This window comes from Pholcus phalangioides, unplaced genomic scaffold (genome assembly GCF_987345545.1).
Source record: "Pholcus phalangioides strain wild (caught in Gottingen) unplaced genomic scaffold, Ppha-v1.0 ptg000010l_1, whole genome shotgun sequence".
Classification (NCBI taxonomy): Eukaryota; Metazoa; Arthropoda; class Arachnida; order Araneae; family Pholcidae; genus Pholcus; species Pholcus phalangioides.
The window spans coordinates 5,262,060-5,276,257 of record NW_028301603.1 but is presented as its reverse complement, the minus strand read 5'-3'; the positions used below and the strand labels follow the sequence as shown (position 1 = coordinate 5,276,257).

Sequence of the window (14,198 nt, the reverse complement as noted above, 5' to 3'; positions counted from 1 at the left end):
GCATAATTTCGGGCAAATTTATTGTAAAGAGTGATTTCAGAAACAAAATTGCGAATTCTAGCAATGGTCGAAATATTTCTAAAATTTTATTTCGATTTTTTTATTATATGAAATTGTAAGAAAATATCGTGAAAATTACGCCATTAGAAAAATTTCTTCTAATTAAATGGAATCCCTCTCCAAAACAAGTTATTCAGTTGTTCTATTACATTATCAGTGAAAAAAGAAGAGGGAAGAAAGAAGGGCGAATATAAGAAAGCGGGAAAAAATAACTGCGCAGTTATACCTGATGGCCCATACACACTGTCAGTTATACCTGCGCAGGCATAACTGCACAGTTATACCGAATCGAAAAACCATTCCCTTCAGGTCGCCTGTGCAGGTCAACTGAGCGTGTGTAGGGCCCTTTAGTTTAGTTAATTGTGGAAATGTCTCCTTTTGCAAATAAAAGCTCCTCAAAAATGATTCTACAAATCGTTTTCTCTTTTTTTTTCAAAGTGAAACTAACCACTTACCACGTTGATAATCTGCTGCAGCGTCAGACCAAAACTTAGTAGTAAAGGTTCCGACTCATTAGCTACTGGACGCTCTAAGACATTGTACCCTGTTAGAAGATCGGTAAGCAGACGCTTTTCATGTGGTCCTTGTTCAGATTCTGTTCAAAAGAAAAAAATAATAATAATAATTTTATCGTTTGACGCGTAACAACAAATTATTTTTATTCAAAAATAATTGAAAAAGTACGCATGTAAAAAATGCAGCATTTTACCTGCAGCTTCTGGGGAAAAAGTTGGAATTTAAAATTTAAATTAATTTAAATTGAATTTGACTAAACCTGGGCTAAAATTCTCTAATGCCATGAATCCCGATTTCGACCAAATTCTCTTTTCTCATACACAACTGTATAAGCTCTCACTACTGACTTACATAATACACAGTCTTTCTTTTATTTCTTCATAGGCCTATTAAGGGCCCGTTTGTAATCCCACAATCAGCCTTCCTGAGCTGAGCATGGGTTTAAAAATCTGGTTCTGGCCTGGTCTGGCATGTTAAAAAATGCAATTGTATGTTACCGGCAAAGTATGAAATCCAGGCATTCTATAGAATGCCTAGGCATTGTATAGAATGCCTGGTCGTTTCAGGCAAAGTATGAAATACCGGTTTTATTCTATACTTTGCCTAGGCATTCTATAGAATGACTAGTCATTCTATAGAATGCCTAAACACAATCCAGGCAAAGTATGAAATATCTTCTTACAACAAATCTCTTTAGGGGCGGTATAAAATATTACATAAAATTAAAATTTCACAGAATTTTCTTTTTTTTCCGGAAACGTTTCCCTTTCGCTCTCGTGAAAAAGGATCTGTGGAGGGGCGGTATAAAATATTACAATTTTTTCGAATTAAAATTTCGCAGAATTTTCGTGATTTTTTCCCGGAAAAGTTTCCCTTTCGCTCTCGTGGAAAAAGGATCTGTTGAGGGGCGGTATAAAATATTACAATTTCTTCGAATTAAAATTTCGTAGAATTTTCGTCATTTTTTCCCGAAAACGTTTCCCTTTCGCTCTCGTGAAAAAGGATCTGTGGAGGGGCGGTATAAAATATTACAATTTCTTCGAATTAAAATTTCGCAGAATTTTCGTCATTTTTTCCCGAAAACGTTTCCCTTTCGCTCTCGTGAAAAAGGATCTGTGGAGGGGCGGTATAAAATATTACAATTTCTTCGAATTAAAATTTCGCAGAATTTTCGTGATTTTTTCCCGGAAAAGTTTCCCTTTCGCTCTCGTGGAAAAAGGATCTGTTGAGGGGCGGTATAAAATATTACAATTTCTTCGAATTAAAATTTCGTAGAATTTTCGTCATTTTTTCCCGAAAACGTTTCCCTTTCGCTCTCGTGAAAAAGTATCTGTGGAGGGGCGGTATAAAATATTACAATTTCTTCGAATTAAAATTTCGCAGAATTTTCGTCATTTTTTCTCGTTAAAGTTTCCCTTTCGCTCTCGTGAAAAAGGATCTGTGGAGGGGCGGTATAAAATATTACAATTTCTTCGAATTAAAATTTCGTAGAATTTTCGTCATTTTTTCCCGGAAAAGTTTCCCTTTCGCTCTCGTGGAAAAAGGATCTGTTGAGGGGCGGTATAAAATATTACAATTTCTTCGAATTAAAATTTCGCAGAATTTTCGTCATTTTTTCCCGAAAACGTTTCCCTTTCGCTCTCGTGAAAAAGGATCTGTTGAGGGGCGGTATAAAATATTACAATTTCTTCAAATTAAAATTTCGCAGAATTTTCGTCATTTTTTCCCGTTAAAGTTTCCCTTTCGCTCTCGTGAAAAAGGATCTGTGGAGGGGCGGTATAAAATATTACAATTTTTTCGAATTAAAATTTCGCAGAATTTTCGTGATTTTTTCCCGGAAAAGTTTCCCTTTCGCTCTCGTGGAAAAAGGATCTGTTGAGGGGCGGTATAAAATATTACAATTTCTTCGAATTAAAATTTCGTAGAATTTTCGTCATTTTTCCCCGAAAACGTTTCCCTTTCGCTCTCGTGAAAAAGGATCTGTGGAGGGGCGGTATAAAATATTACAATTTCTTCGAATTAAAATTTCGCAGAATTTTCGTCATTTTTTCCCGAAAACGTTTCCCTTTCGCTCTCGTGAAAAAGGATCTGTGGAGGGGCGGTATAAAATATTACAATTTCTTCGAATTAAAATTTCGCAGAATTTTCGTCATTTTTTCCCGAAAACGTTTCCCTTTCGCTCTCGTGAAAAAGGATCTGTGGAGGGGCGGTATAAAATATTACAATTTTTTCGAATTAAAATTTCGCAGAATTTTCGTGATTTTTTCCCGGAAAAGTTTCCCTTTCGCTCTCGTGGAAAAGGATCTGTTGAGGGGCGGTATAAAATATAACAATTTTTTCGAATTAAAATTTCGTAGAATTTTCGTCATTTTTTCCCGAAAACGTTTCCCTTTCGCTCTCGTGGAAAAAGGATCTGTTGAGGGGCGGTATAAAATATTACAATTTCTTCGAATTAAAATTTCGTAGAATTTTCGTCATTTTTTCCCGAAAACGTTTCCCTTTCGCTCTCGTGAAAAAGGATCTGTGGAGGGGCGGTATAAAATATTACAATTTCTTCGAATTAAAATTTCGCAGAATTTTCGTCATTTTTTTCCGGAAACGTTTCCCTTTCGCTCTCTTGAGAAGGGATCCCTTGAGGGGCGGTGTCGTCAAATTAAATTTTCACACAGTTTTCTTCTATTTTTCCGGGAAACCTTAACGTCTGGCTCTCTGGAGAAGGGATCTGTTTATAGGGGCGGTATTCTTATTCATAGTTGTAATTATAGTGATATAATTTATGCGTCGAAAAATAATTTCAATAGTTGATTTTAATAAAGTATAAAACTATAAGCATCTAAAAGTAGGCTTTGTCGATTCTACAATGTAGAGCATTCGCGACAACTTGACTTTTTATTCTTCAAATCAACGATTAAAATTATCTTCACAGCTTAGAAATTACATCACGATAATGAGGCTTTTGGAATAGACATCATAATCATCATCAGCATTGGCGTACTCAAAGGGAACACCCCCCCCCCCCTCCCCGAGCCAAGATTATAGTGTTATTTTACAGGAAAAAAGGTAAAACCCCCTCAGAAGGTAAAAAAATCTCAATTTTCCCTCGAGAAAATTCTGCGTACGCCTATGATCATCAGTATCACTTGGAGGGACAAGCACAGCATGTTTTTCCCATGGAAATCAATGTTAAAATTGCCGAATTTACCGTAGAAATGTGGAAATTTAGTAGGGTTTTCCGCCTCATCAATAATTTTAAAAATTGAACTGAATTCTCGATTTTCGAAAAATTGAGTTCGCTTAGAAATATGAAGCACAGAAAATTAAATATAAAATAATTAGCCGGACCTACTTTTGAGTTAGATATTCATGCAATAACATTGATTTATATCTTCTCAAGCACAAAAATGAGAATTAATACTTCTGTATTGTTTTATAATAACCAATATCATCTATCTATATAGTTTAGGATGTTTTGAAGTTAATTATGGGCCCATAAATTACACTGAAGAAATTCCGCAGCTTTAATCAAGCATTTTTTGAAGCAAAAGCAGGCAATCGATAACTTGAGCTTCAAGAAAATTTTCGAAATATCTAGCACCCATCAAAAAGTAGAAAAAAAACCAATTCATTTCTACGTTTCTTTAATTTTGATTTATGTCTTTCATGAGTTGCGCAGGAAGTCGCCATATTGGTTACCATGTATGTCTCTCCAGAAAAAGGGAAATATCACGTGATTCAAAAAGCCTCATTAAGAGACTAAAAACAAGAATATTCATCTCACACATTTGTCATGTCATGTTTTTTTTTAATTCACTGCAATTTCAAGTGGCGCTTTATTTCTCGCGATTGGCGAATTTTCAGTGATTTTAGCACGAGTTAACGACTTCGCTTACTTTTGGCATCATTTAGCGATAATTGACATCGTCCCACATTTTCCCGTATTTCGAATCCCAATTTCACGTATTTTTCTCGAGCAAATATGGTCGGCCTAACAATAAGCAATTCTTTACTTAGGATCTCTATCTCCCGTATTTCCACCGATAAAATATGGTAAACCTACGTATACCAATTTGTTTTCCGTGACCGATATACCACGGTCACTTTCCCTCGAATAGATGAGTTAACGGGCGCTTTATACATTATATTTTTTGTTCATAAATCCGTAGATGAAAATTTCGGTTACTTCAAAACAAAATGATATCGCATAATCCGCATTTGCAAGTTCCATTTATCAATGATGAAATACTAACAGTAGAAAGACGGAACGGGGGTCTTTTTGACCCTGCACGCTGTTTAAGCTTACATATCTCTGCAAAGAATAAACCGAACCACCTGGAATTTCTGGACTTTTCCTGAATTAGCATGTTCTTATTGTATACCAAAGCTTCCTTTCGTTATCTTTTTTAACAACGAAGCTACGAGCAGATATACCTAGAAAGACCGAAGGGGGTCATAGTGACCCTTCCTTATATTCTAGCACATTGTGCGGTAAATACTACTATCGTCGTCACAATTGATTTCTAAGTAGGTTGTAATCCTTCTGAAAGTCTTTTTTGCATTTGACCTTGTGTGTGACCTTTCTTTTCCTCTCATTCTTATCTGCAAGTGTCGTCAGCAGGTGTCATTTTTGGTTTTTGTCAAGCATTCTTGCCATATTATCCGTTAAATTGTTTATTCAAGGACGTAGAAAATTTGAGTGCATGTGATCTTTTCAAACAGTTAGTTTAGAACATAGTTTCCCAAACTTTTTGTTCCATCGCCCCCTTCTTCAGATAAATTTTTCCCTCATCACCCCCCAACTCAAGCGAACCCATAGGATCCTATGTTATATCCGTGGCTCCTATCGCCCCCTTGGCCCTTTCTATCACCCACCAGGAGGCAATATTGCCCACTTTGGGAAACATTGGTTTAAAATGACGAGAAAACGTATATTTACTGAAGAAATACTCCAGCAGATGCAAAGATTAGATGAGAGAAACTCTGGAAGCAGTTATGATGAAAGTGCAGAAGAGCCTATGTCGAACTGTAGTGAAGAAAGTAGCGGTTCTGATGGCGAAGATTTAAATCAATATAAAATTATTTCTCGGGCGCGGTAGCCCAGGTCGATAAGATACTCGCCTAAAGTACCAAAGGATGTTTAGAGGTGTCGCGAGATTGATACCCGGTTCGTTTTTGTCTGAAAACTTTCCTGGCACAGGGGTACAACAGACACGGCGACTTGACCGCATGAAGTCCCCCATTGAGGAGTTAGAGCACAAACCTCTCGATGAGCTTAGAAACAAGCTTGCCGTTCGGAATCGGCAATAAATTGTAGGTCCCGTCTAATTAGCTCTCATGTGCAGAAAATGACCGTGGTGTGACTCATTATAACTCGTTGAAGCCACAGGAACGATCTAAGAAACTGCAGCAGATGGGAGCATATGGAAAATCATAGAACCTTCCTCAACTTTAGGATGTCGAGGATCGCAAAATATATTGAGAGAAAATCAAGGCCCCACATTTTATGCGCTCAAAAAACATAAATGAAAGTGTTCTGGGTTCGGGACGCCTTATTTTCTGCGACAAAATGATTCGACATATACAGAAGCTGAAGCCCATCGTCGTCTAAATGAAACTTCTTGGTCAGTTTCTTTGCTTGAACTGGATGCAACGATATCCATTATGTATGCAAGAGGTGCAAAAAACTTCCTACTGAATTCATTGTGGTCGTCGAGATTTGGGGTCCTCTATTTTTTCCCCAAACAATGACAATATATCGTTTCAAAGAAATTTTGAAATTCATGCGATTCGATCTGACCAATTTTCTCTTGCATGTTCACTATGGATTTCATTCATAGAATACAGTGCGACTTGCTACAAACCAGGGCCCAATCTAACTGTGGACGAACAACTTCTACCCTCAAAAGCAAGATGTCCATTTACACAGTATATCCCAAGTAAGCCAGACAAATTTGGGATAAAATTCTGGCTTCTTGCCTGCGTTGATTCCAAATATATTCTGAATGGACAGAAAATCAGTTTCGATTACACTGGGACAGATAACACCAGACCAGCAAATCAACTTGTCTATGAACATGTAATTCGATTAGTCAAACCTTATCTAGGAGAACGTCGAAACAAAACAACAGATGATCATTTTACATCACTGAGATTATGTGCATTTTTTAAAAGGACAAGCTTGGTTGGGACCCTTCAAAAAGACCGTCGTGAGGTACCTCCAACTGCAAAAACAGGAACACAGGATCTATACTCGTCGATAGTATTCAAAACTGGAACTGATATCACGCTGACATCTTATCAGAGAAAAAAAAAATTAAAAATGTTCTAGTTCTGAGTTCACTTCATACTGATGTAACTATCAACGAAAACGTGAAAAAGAGCCCAGAAACAGTTGCCTACAATAACGAAATTAAATATGGAGTCGACATCGTGGATCAAATGGTGCGATTATACACCAATAAGAATGGAAGTCGTCGCTGACCAATCCATGTTTTCGGAAAAAATTACGAACCTCAACAGATCCTTTTTCACGAGAGCGAAAGGGAAACTTTAACGGGAAAAAATGACGAAAATTCTGCGAAATTTTAATTCGAAGAAATTGTAATATTTTATACCGCCCCTCCACAGATCCTTTTTCACGAGAGCGAAAGGGAAACGTTTTCGGGAAAAAATCACGAAAATTCTGCGAAATTTTAATTCGAAGAAATTGTAATATTTTATACCGCCCCTCCACAGATCCTTTTTCACGAGAGCGAAAGGGAAACGTTTTCGGGAAAAAATGACGAAAATTCTGCGAAATTTTAATTCGAAGAAATTGTAATATTTTATACCGCCCCTCAACAGATCCTTTTTCCACGAGACCGAAAGGGAAACTTTTCCGGGAAAAAATCACGAAAATTCTGCGAAATTTTAATTTGAAGAAATTGTAATATTTTATACCGCCCCTCAACAGATCCTTTTTCCACGAGACCGAAAGGGAAACTTTTCCGGGAAAAAATCACGAAAATTCTGCGAAATTTTAATTCGAAGAAATTGTAATATTTTATACCGCCCCTCCACAGATCCTTTTTCACGAGAGCGAAAGGGAAACGTTTTCGGGAAAAAATGACGAAAATTCTGCGAAATTTTAATTCGAAGAAATTGTAATATTTTATACCGCCCCTCAACAGATCCTTTTTCCACGAGACCGAAAGGGAAACTTTTCCGGGAAAAAATCACGAAAATTCTGCGAAATTTTAATTCGAAGAAATTGTAATATTTTATACCGCCCCTCAACAGATCCTTTTTCCACAAGAGCGAAAGGGAAACTTTAACGGGAAAAAATGACGAAAATTCTGCGAAATTTTAATTCGAAGAAATTGTAATATTTTATACCGCCCCTCCACAGATCCTTTTTCACGAGAGCGAAAGGGAAACGTTTTCGGGAAAAAATGACGAAAATTCTGCGAAATTTTAATTCGAAGAAATTGTAATATTTTATACCGCCCCTCAACAGATCCTTTTTCCACAAGAGCGAAAGGGAAACTTTAACGGGAAAAAATGACGAAAATTCTGCGAAATTTTAATTCGAAGAAATTGTAATATTTTATACCGCCCCTCCACAGATCCTTTTTCACGAGAGCGAAAGGGAAACTTTTCCGGGAAAAAATCACGAAAATTCTGCGAAATTTTAATTCGAAGAAATTGTAATATTTTATACCGCCCCTCCACAGATCCTTTTTCACGAGAGCGAAAGGGAAACGTTTTCGGGAAAAAATCACGAAAATTCTGCGAAATTTTAATTCGAAGAAATTGTAATATTTTATACCGCCCCTCCACAGATCCTTTTTCACGAGAGCGAAAGGGAAACGTTTTCGGGAAAAAATGACGAAAATTCTGCGAAATTTTAATTCGAAGAAATTGTAATATTTTATACCGCCCCTCAACAGATCCTTTTTCCACGAGACCGAAAGGGAAACTTTTCCGGGAAAAAATCACGAAAATTCTGCGAAATTTTAATTTGAAGAAATTGTAATATTTTATACCGCCCCTCAACAGATCCTTTTTCCACGAGACCGAAAGGGAAACTTTTCCGGGAAAAAATCACGAAAATTCTGCGAAATTTTAATTCGAAGAAATTGTAATATTTTATACCGCCCCTCCACAGATCCTTTTTCACGAGAGCGAAAGGGAAACGTTTTCGGGAAAAAATGACGAAAATTCTGCGAAATTTTAATTCGAAGAAATTGTAATATTTTATACCGCCCCTCAACAGATCCTTTTTCCACGAGACCGAAAGGGAAACTTTTCCGGGAAAAAATCACGAAAATTCTGCGAAATTTTAATTTGAAGAAATTGTAATATTTTATACCGCCCCTCAACAGATCCTTTTTCCACAAGAGCGAAAGGGAAACTTTAACGGGAAAAAATGACGAAAATTCTGCGAAATTTTAATTCGAAGAAATTGTAATATTTTATACCGCCCCTCCACAGATCCTTTTTCACGAGAGCGAAAGGGAAACGTTTTCGGGAAAAAATGACGAAAATTCTGCGAAATTTTAATTCGAAGAAATTGTAATATTTTATACCGCCCCTCAACAGATCCTTTTTCCACAAGAGCGAAAGGGAAACTTTAACGGGAAAAAATGACGAAAATTCTGCGAAATTTTAATTCGAAGAAATTGTAATATTTTATACCGCCCCTCCACAGATCCTTTTTCACGAGAGCGAAAGGGAAACTTTTCCGGGAAAAAATCACGAAAATTCTGCGAAATTTTAATTCGAAGAAATTGTAATATTTTATACCGCCCCTCCACAGATCCTTTTTCACGAGAGCGAAAGGGAAACGTTTTCGGGAAAAAATCACGAAAATTCTGCGAAATTTTAATTCGAAGAAATTGTAATATTTTATACCGCCCCTCCACAGATCCTTTTTCACGAGAGCGAAAGGGAAACGTTTTCGGGAAAAAATGACGAAAATTCTGCGAAATTTTAATTCGAAGAAATTGTAATATTTTATACCGCCCCTCAACAGATCCTTTTTCCACGAGACCGAAAGGGAAACTTTTCCGGGAAAAAATCACGAAAATTCTGCGAAATTTTAATTTGAAGAAATTGTAATATTTTATACCGCCCCTCAACAGATCCTTTTTCCACGAGACCGAAAGGGAAACTTTTCCGGGAAAAAATCACGAAAATTCTGCGAAATTTTAATTCGAAGAAATTGTAATATTTTATACCGCCCCTCCACAGATCCTTTTTCACGAGAGCGAAAGGGAAACGTTTTCGGGAAAAAATGACGAAAATTCTGCGAAATTTTAATTCGAAGAAATTGTAATATTTTATACCGCCCCTCAACAGATCCTTTTTCCACGAGACCGAAAGGGAAACTTTTCCGGGAAAAAATCACGAAAATTCTGCGAAATTTTAATTCGAAGAAATTGTAATATTTTATACCGCCCCTCAACAGATCCTTTTTCCACAAGAGCGAAAGGGAAACTTTAACGGGAAAAAATGACGATAATTCTGCGAAATTTTAATTCGAAGAAATTGTAATATTTTATACCGCCCCTCCACAGATCCTTTTTCACGAGAGCGAAAGGGAAACGTTTTCGGGAAAAAATGACGAAAATTCTGCGAAATTTTAATTCGAAGAAATTGTAATATTTTATACCGCCCCTCCACAGATCCTTTTTCACGAGAGCGAAAGGGAAACGTTTCCGGAAAAAAAAGAAAATTCTGTGAAATTTTAATTTTATGTAATATTTTATACCGCCCCTAAAGAGATTTGTTGTAAGAAGATATTTCATACTTTGCCTGGATTGTGTTTAGGCATTCTATAGAATGACTAGTCATTCTATAGAATGCCTAGGCAAAGTATAGAATAAAACCGGTATTTCATACTTTGCCTGAAACGACCAGGCATTCTATACAATGCCTAGGCATTCTATAGAATGCCTGGATTTCATACTTTGCCGGTAACATATATATAAACATTCTTTTCTCGACTATTTACTGCTGATCCTAGCAAGAAAAGTGGTAACGTTTACAAAGCAACTTGTCTTTTGTTCAGTGTATGATTCCACAAGAAGTTTGCATGTTGTATTGCGTTTTATTCGTCAAATTTAGAGCTGTACATACAGTGAAACCTCGATATAACAATATTTTGTGGACGGAGAAAAAATATAGTACAGGGATAACCGTTATATCTAGAGGCAACATTATCCTTCCGCGTGGTCAGATTTATGCTGTTTTTGTCATCTTTTCTACATCGACATTGCTAATACCACAAAAAATGCGCTTTTATGTATTTATTCGCCGCAAAAATTGCAATTGATTAATTTGTTAATAAAATTCATGGATGCATTGCCCCTGTCAAGAATTTAACCGCATTGCACTTTTGTATCTTGCACAGAAAGTAGCAATAACAATAACTTGATTTAGCTTTCAGTGATACTATAGTGCAAAACGAAACAAGCAACGACTTTAAAATTAAATTCAAAACTATTTTCAGCAAAATGCTAAAAAATACCGTTTCCTTTACAGCGATTTCAAAAATTTCCTAAAAATTATCGAATTCATTCATCGTAGTAAATGATATCGTTGTATCAAGAAGAGTTTAAAAAATTGTACTATAGGCAATTCCAAACAAGATTTGAAACTAGAGGGATTTATCGTTATATCGAGTATCGTTGTAGCGAGGTTACACTGTATATCTTTTATCAGCATTATTTCGGATCCAAATTGCAAGTTGCATCCTGCTCAGTTATTTGTAATCACAAAATGTCATCGACAACGTTCCTAATTAACCCGGTAGCTCAGGCATTTGGACTCGGACTCGACAATGGATATGCCAGACCAACAATACCTATTTTTAGGGGGACATTACTTTCGAAGAAAATTTCTTACTACTGTATATTTCTCGCTAAAAATGCCTTAATGACATTCGAGTATCAATATGATAACAATCTCTGGTCTCTTAGTTTAAAAAAGTATATACCGTATATACTTCATGTATAAGCCGACTCGTATATAAGCCGCCCCCCCCCCTTCACTTCAGGACCACCAAACCCGCAATAAATTGAAAATCCGTGTATAAGCCGACCCCAAAAAGTCCATGCATTTCAAAGAAAAAAACTTATATTTTCATACAAAATGAATAGAAACGAAAAACTTCACGTCAGGTTTCACTACACGTACACGCACATTCCCGAATGTACCAATTCGTTGGGGGTTCCACGGGAGGGGGAGGTGGGCGGGGTGCATGTTTGGAGTAGCAGTAGTAGGTAGGGACTCCAAAAAATGGCTCGGGGATCCATGATGTTCTTAAGTCAGCCACCTCGTTGGGCAATTTGCCTGTTGTGGCGTTGTATTTGTATTTTCTGAGTCTCCAAGTAATCCATCAGATCATCATAGGGGGATGCGGCATCTTCGTTTTTATCCTCATCTGGGCTGTCATCGCCATTGTCACTTTCTAACAGGCTACCATCTTCAGTTTCGTCCATCGGATTGCTGATGCAACACTTTTTGAAGGATCCGGTGATAATTTCGGCGGAAACAGAATTCCACGCCTCATGTACCCATTGGCACACTAGGCCAATGCCAGGTTCCTTCAAGGCACCACTATTTTGTAGTTTCTTTATCATCGGAACACATCCATTCGATCCGCAAATTACTCAAATGGTATTTGAGAGGCTTGTTGATGCTCACGTATAAAGGCTGTATGCAATCGACGTTATTCTACCTGGCATCAAAGCCAATGATGATCGATTTCTTTGCTTCGGCTTTGACATCATCGGTTCTGTAGGGTTTGAACATATCCCATATCAATAATGCCGGTTTCTCGAACACCGCCACAAAAATCACTACTGATTGCGGGGGGGTCGATATTTTCTCATTAAAAACTGACCCGCGTATAAGCCGACCCCCCCCCCCCTCCCACTTGAGGAACTAATTTTTCCACAAAAAACTCTGTTTATACACGAGTATATACGGTATGTGTGTTTCAACAAGCTTGGCGCCTTATTTATACACCAAGAGGCGCCAAACTGGAACGGCCATTTTTTGTCTCCCGCGTTTCAAATTTCATTGAAAAGCAATTTTGTTTTTTGTTCTGGAAGCATATACCAATGATTTGTAGTATGCATTTAGTATTATGGGAAATCATTAATGTATAAAAAGCATAAAAAGTTCCAAATTTTTCATCATTTTCAACTCTTTTCTTGCAAAAATTACCATGAAAATAAAATTAGATAGTAAAATCTGTGCTACAAATCATTGATTTGCCTGCAGAGCAAGATAATAAAATAAGATTTTTCATTGGGGATGTAAGCGTCATCTATTGGTTCAACAGACAGCAATAATGAAATGATTAAATGTTATTATTGAAGACTACTTGAATGCTTAGAGCAGTGTTTCTTATCCTTTTCCACACCCCATGGCTCCCTTTGGACAATATTTTCTTCTCGTGGCCCGTGTCTTATCCGGGGCCCACACTCCAACTCTCATCCCACAGAACGAGACCCTTTCATTTTATTGCCATTATCAATTGAATTTCTACGAATTGAATTTGATCACAAGACTAAGTTTATAATCAACAAAAATTTTATAAATGAGACCTATCTCTGGAACCCTGGACTTGGCATGCATCCAGAAAGTGGATGATTATATCATCCATGAGCTCAATTAAATGTGTAAAATATGGGGCAAGCGACCCAACGCCAACTTACCATCGGCACATTATCTTTGATCCCCGCCTACCCTTGGCTATAGTTATGTAAGATTCCTCCTTGCGGTGGTTCCATTTAGGCCCGTCTCAACATCATACCGTCCCCGAGCAAAGCGGTGCTCACCCCCCCCCCATATTTAGCTGAAAGCAACAAACAGCTCACATATCTACATACAGTTGAAAATCACAGTGCCCGATCTCATCATGTACGTCCCCCTCCTATGAATATGAGACCCCGGGCCATTCCCACATGTTACCCGTGGATTAAGATGACCCTGGTTTTATGGACAGCTTTGCTTCATTCTGAAAGTAGCAACATTTTCTTGCTCCATATTTCAATTGAAAGTTCAAATTCTTCGTGGGCCTCTTGTCGTGGCTCCTCTTTCATCAGATTTTTACCTGTGACCCACTTAGCATATCCCAGTGCCACAATGGGGCCACGTGGCCCCGGGTTGAGAATCACTGAGGACGCAGTGCCTACTCTAACACACGCACAAATGTATTTTACTTTTTCTTAAATCCTAATTTAATAACATTTTTACATTAATTCCAAATGCTTCATTCAATAAAACACATTATGTGTACAGCGGTTGGGATGTGCATTAACTGTTGGCTTGTGAAGCGTAATATTAAGCGGGGGTAAAAACAGTAGGGAAATTTCCATATTAAAATGAGCGGAGAACTTTTCAACATTGTCTCTGTGGAAGGAATTTTGATGCCGGAGGATTTTATCCATTTAAGCGGAGTATCCGTTTATCGGTTATGTCCTTATGCGGGGCCTATTGTATTGATGTGAATGCATATTTATTTTTTGAGGTGGTTCTTTTATATGCAAAAATATCTAATGAGGATATTCTGTACAGATACAGGTAAACCATGAACAGGGCAAAGTGAGCCGCGAGTGACAAAAGTTTTAGAA

At 37.3% G+C, this 14,198-nt stretch overlaps 1 protein-coding gene across 4 annotated transcripts in view; it reads right to left on the bottom strand.

Moving 5' to 3' along the window:
- LOC149080791 (neuronal acetylcholine receptor subunit alpha-7-like) overlaps window positions 1–14,198 on the bottom strand; it is a 265,283-nt gene that overhangs the window by 68,655 nt on the left and 182,430 nt on the right. For all 4 annotated transcript variants that reach the window (XM_089237471.1, XM_089237473.1, XM_089237472.1 and 1 more), the window contains exon 2: window positions 516–655. In XM_089237471.1, the coding sequence (XP_089093597.1) occupies window positions 516–655 (140 nt within the window). The remainder of the gene's footprint in view (window positions 1–515; window positions 656–14,198) is intronic.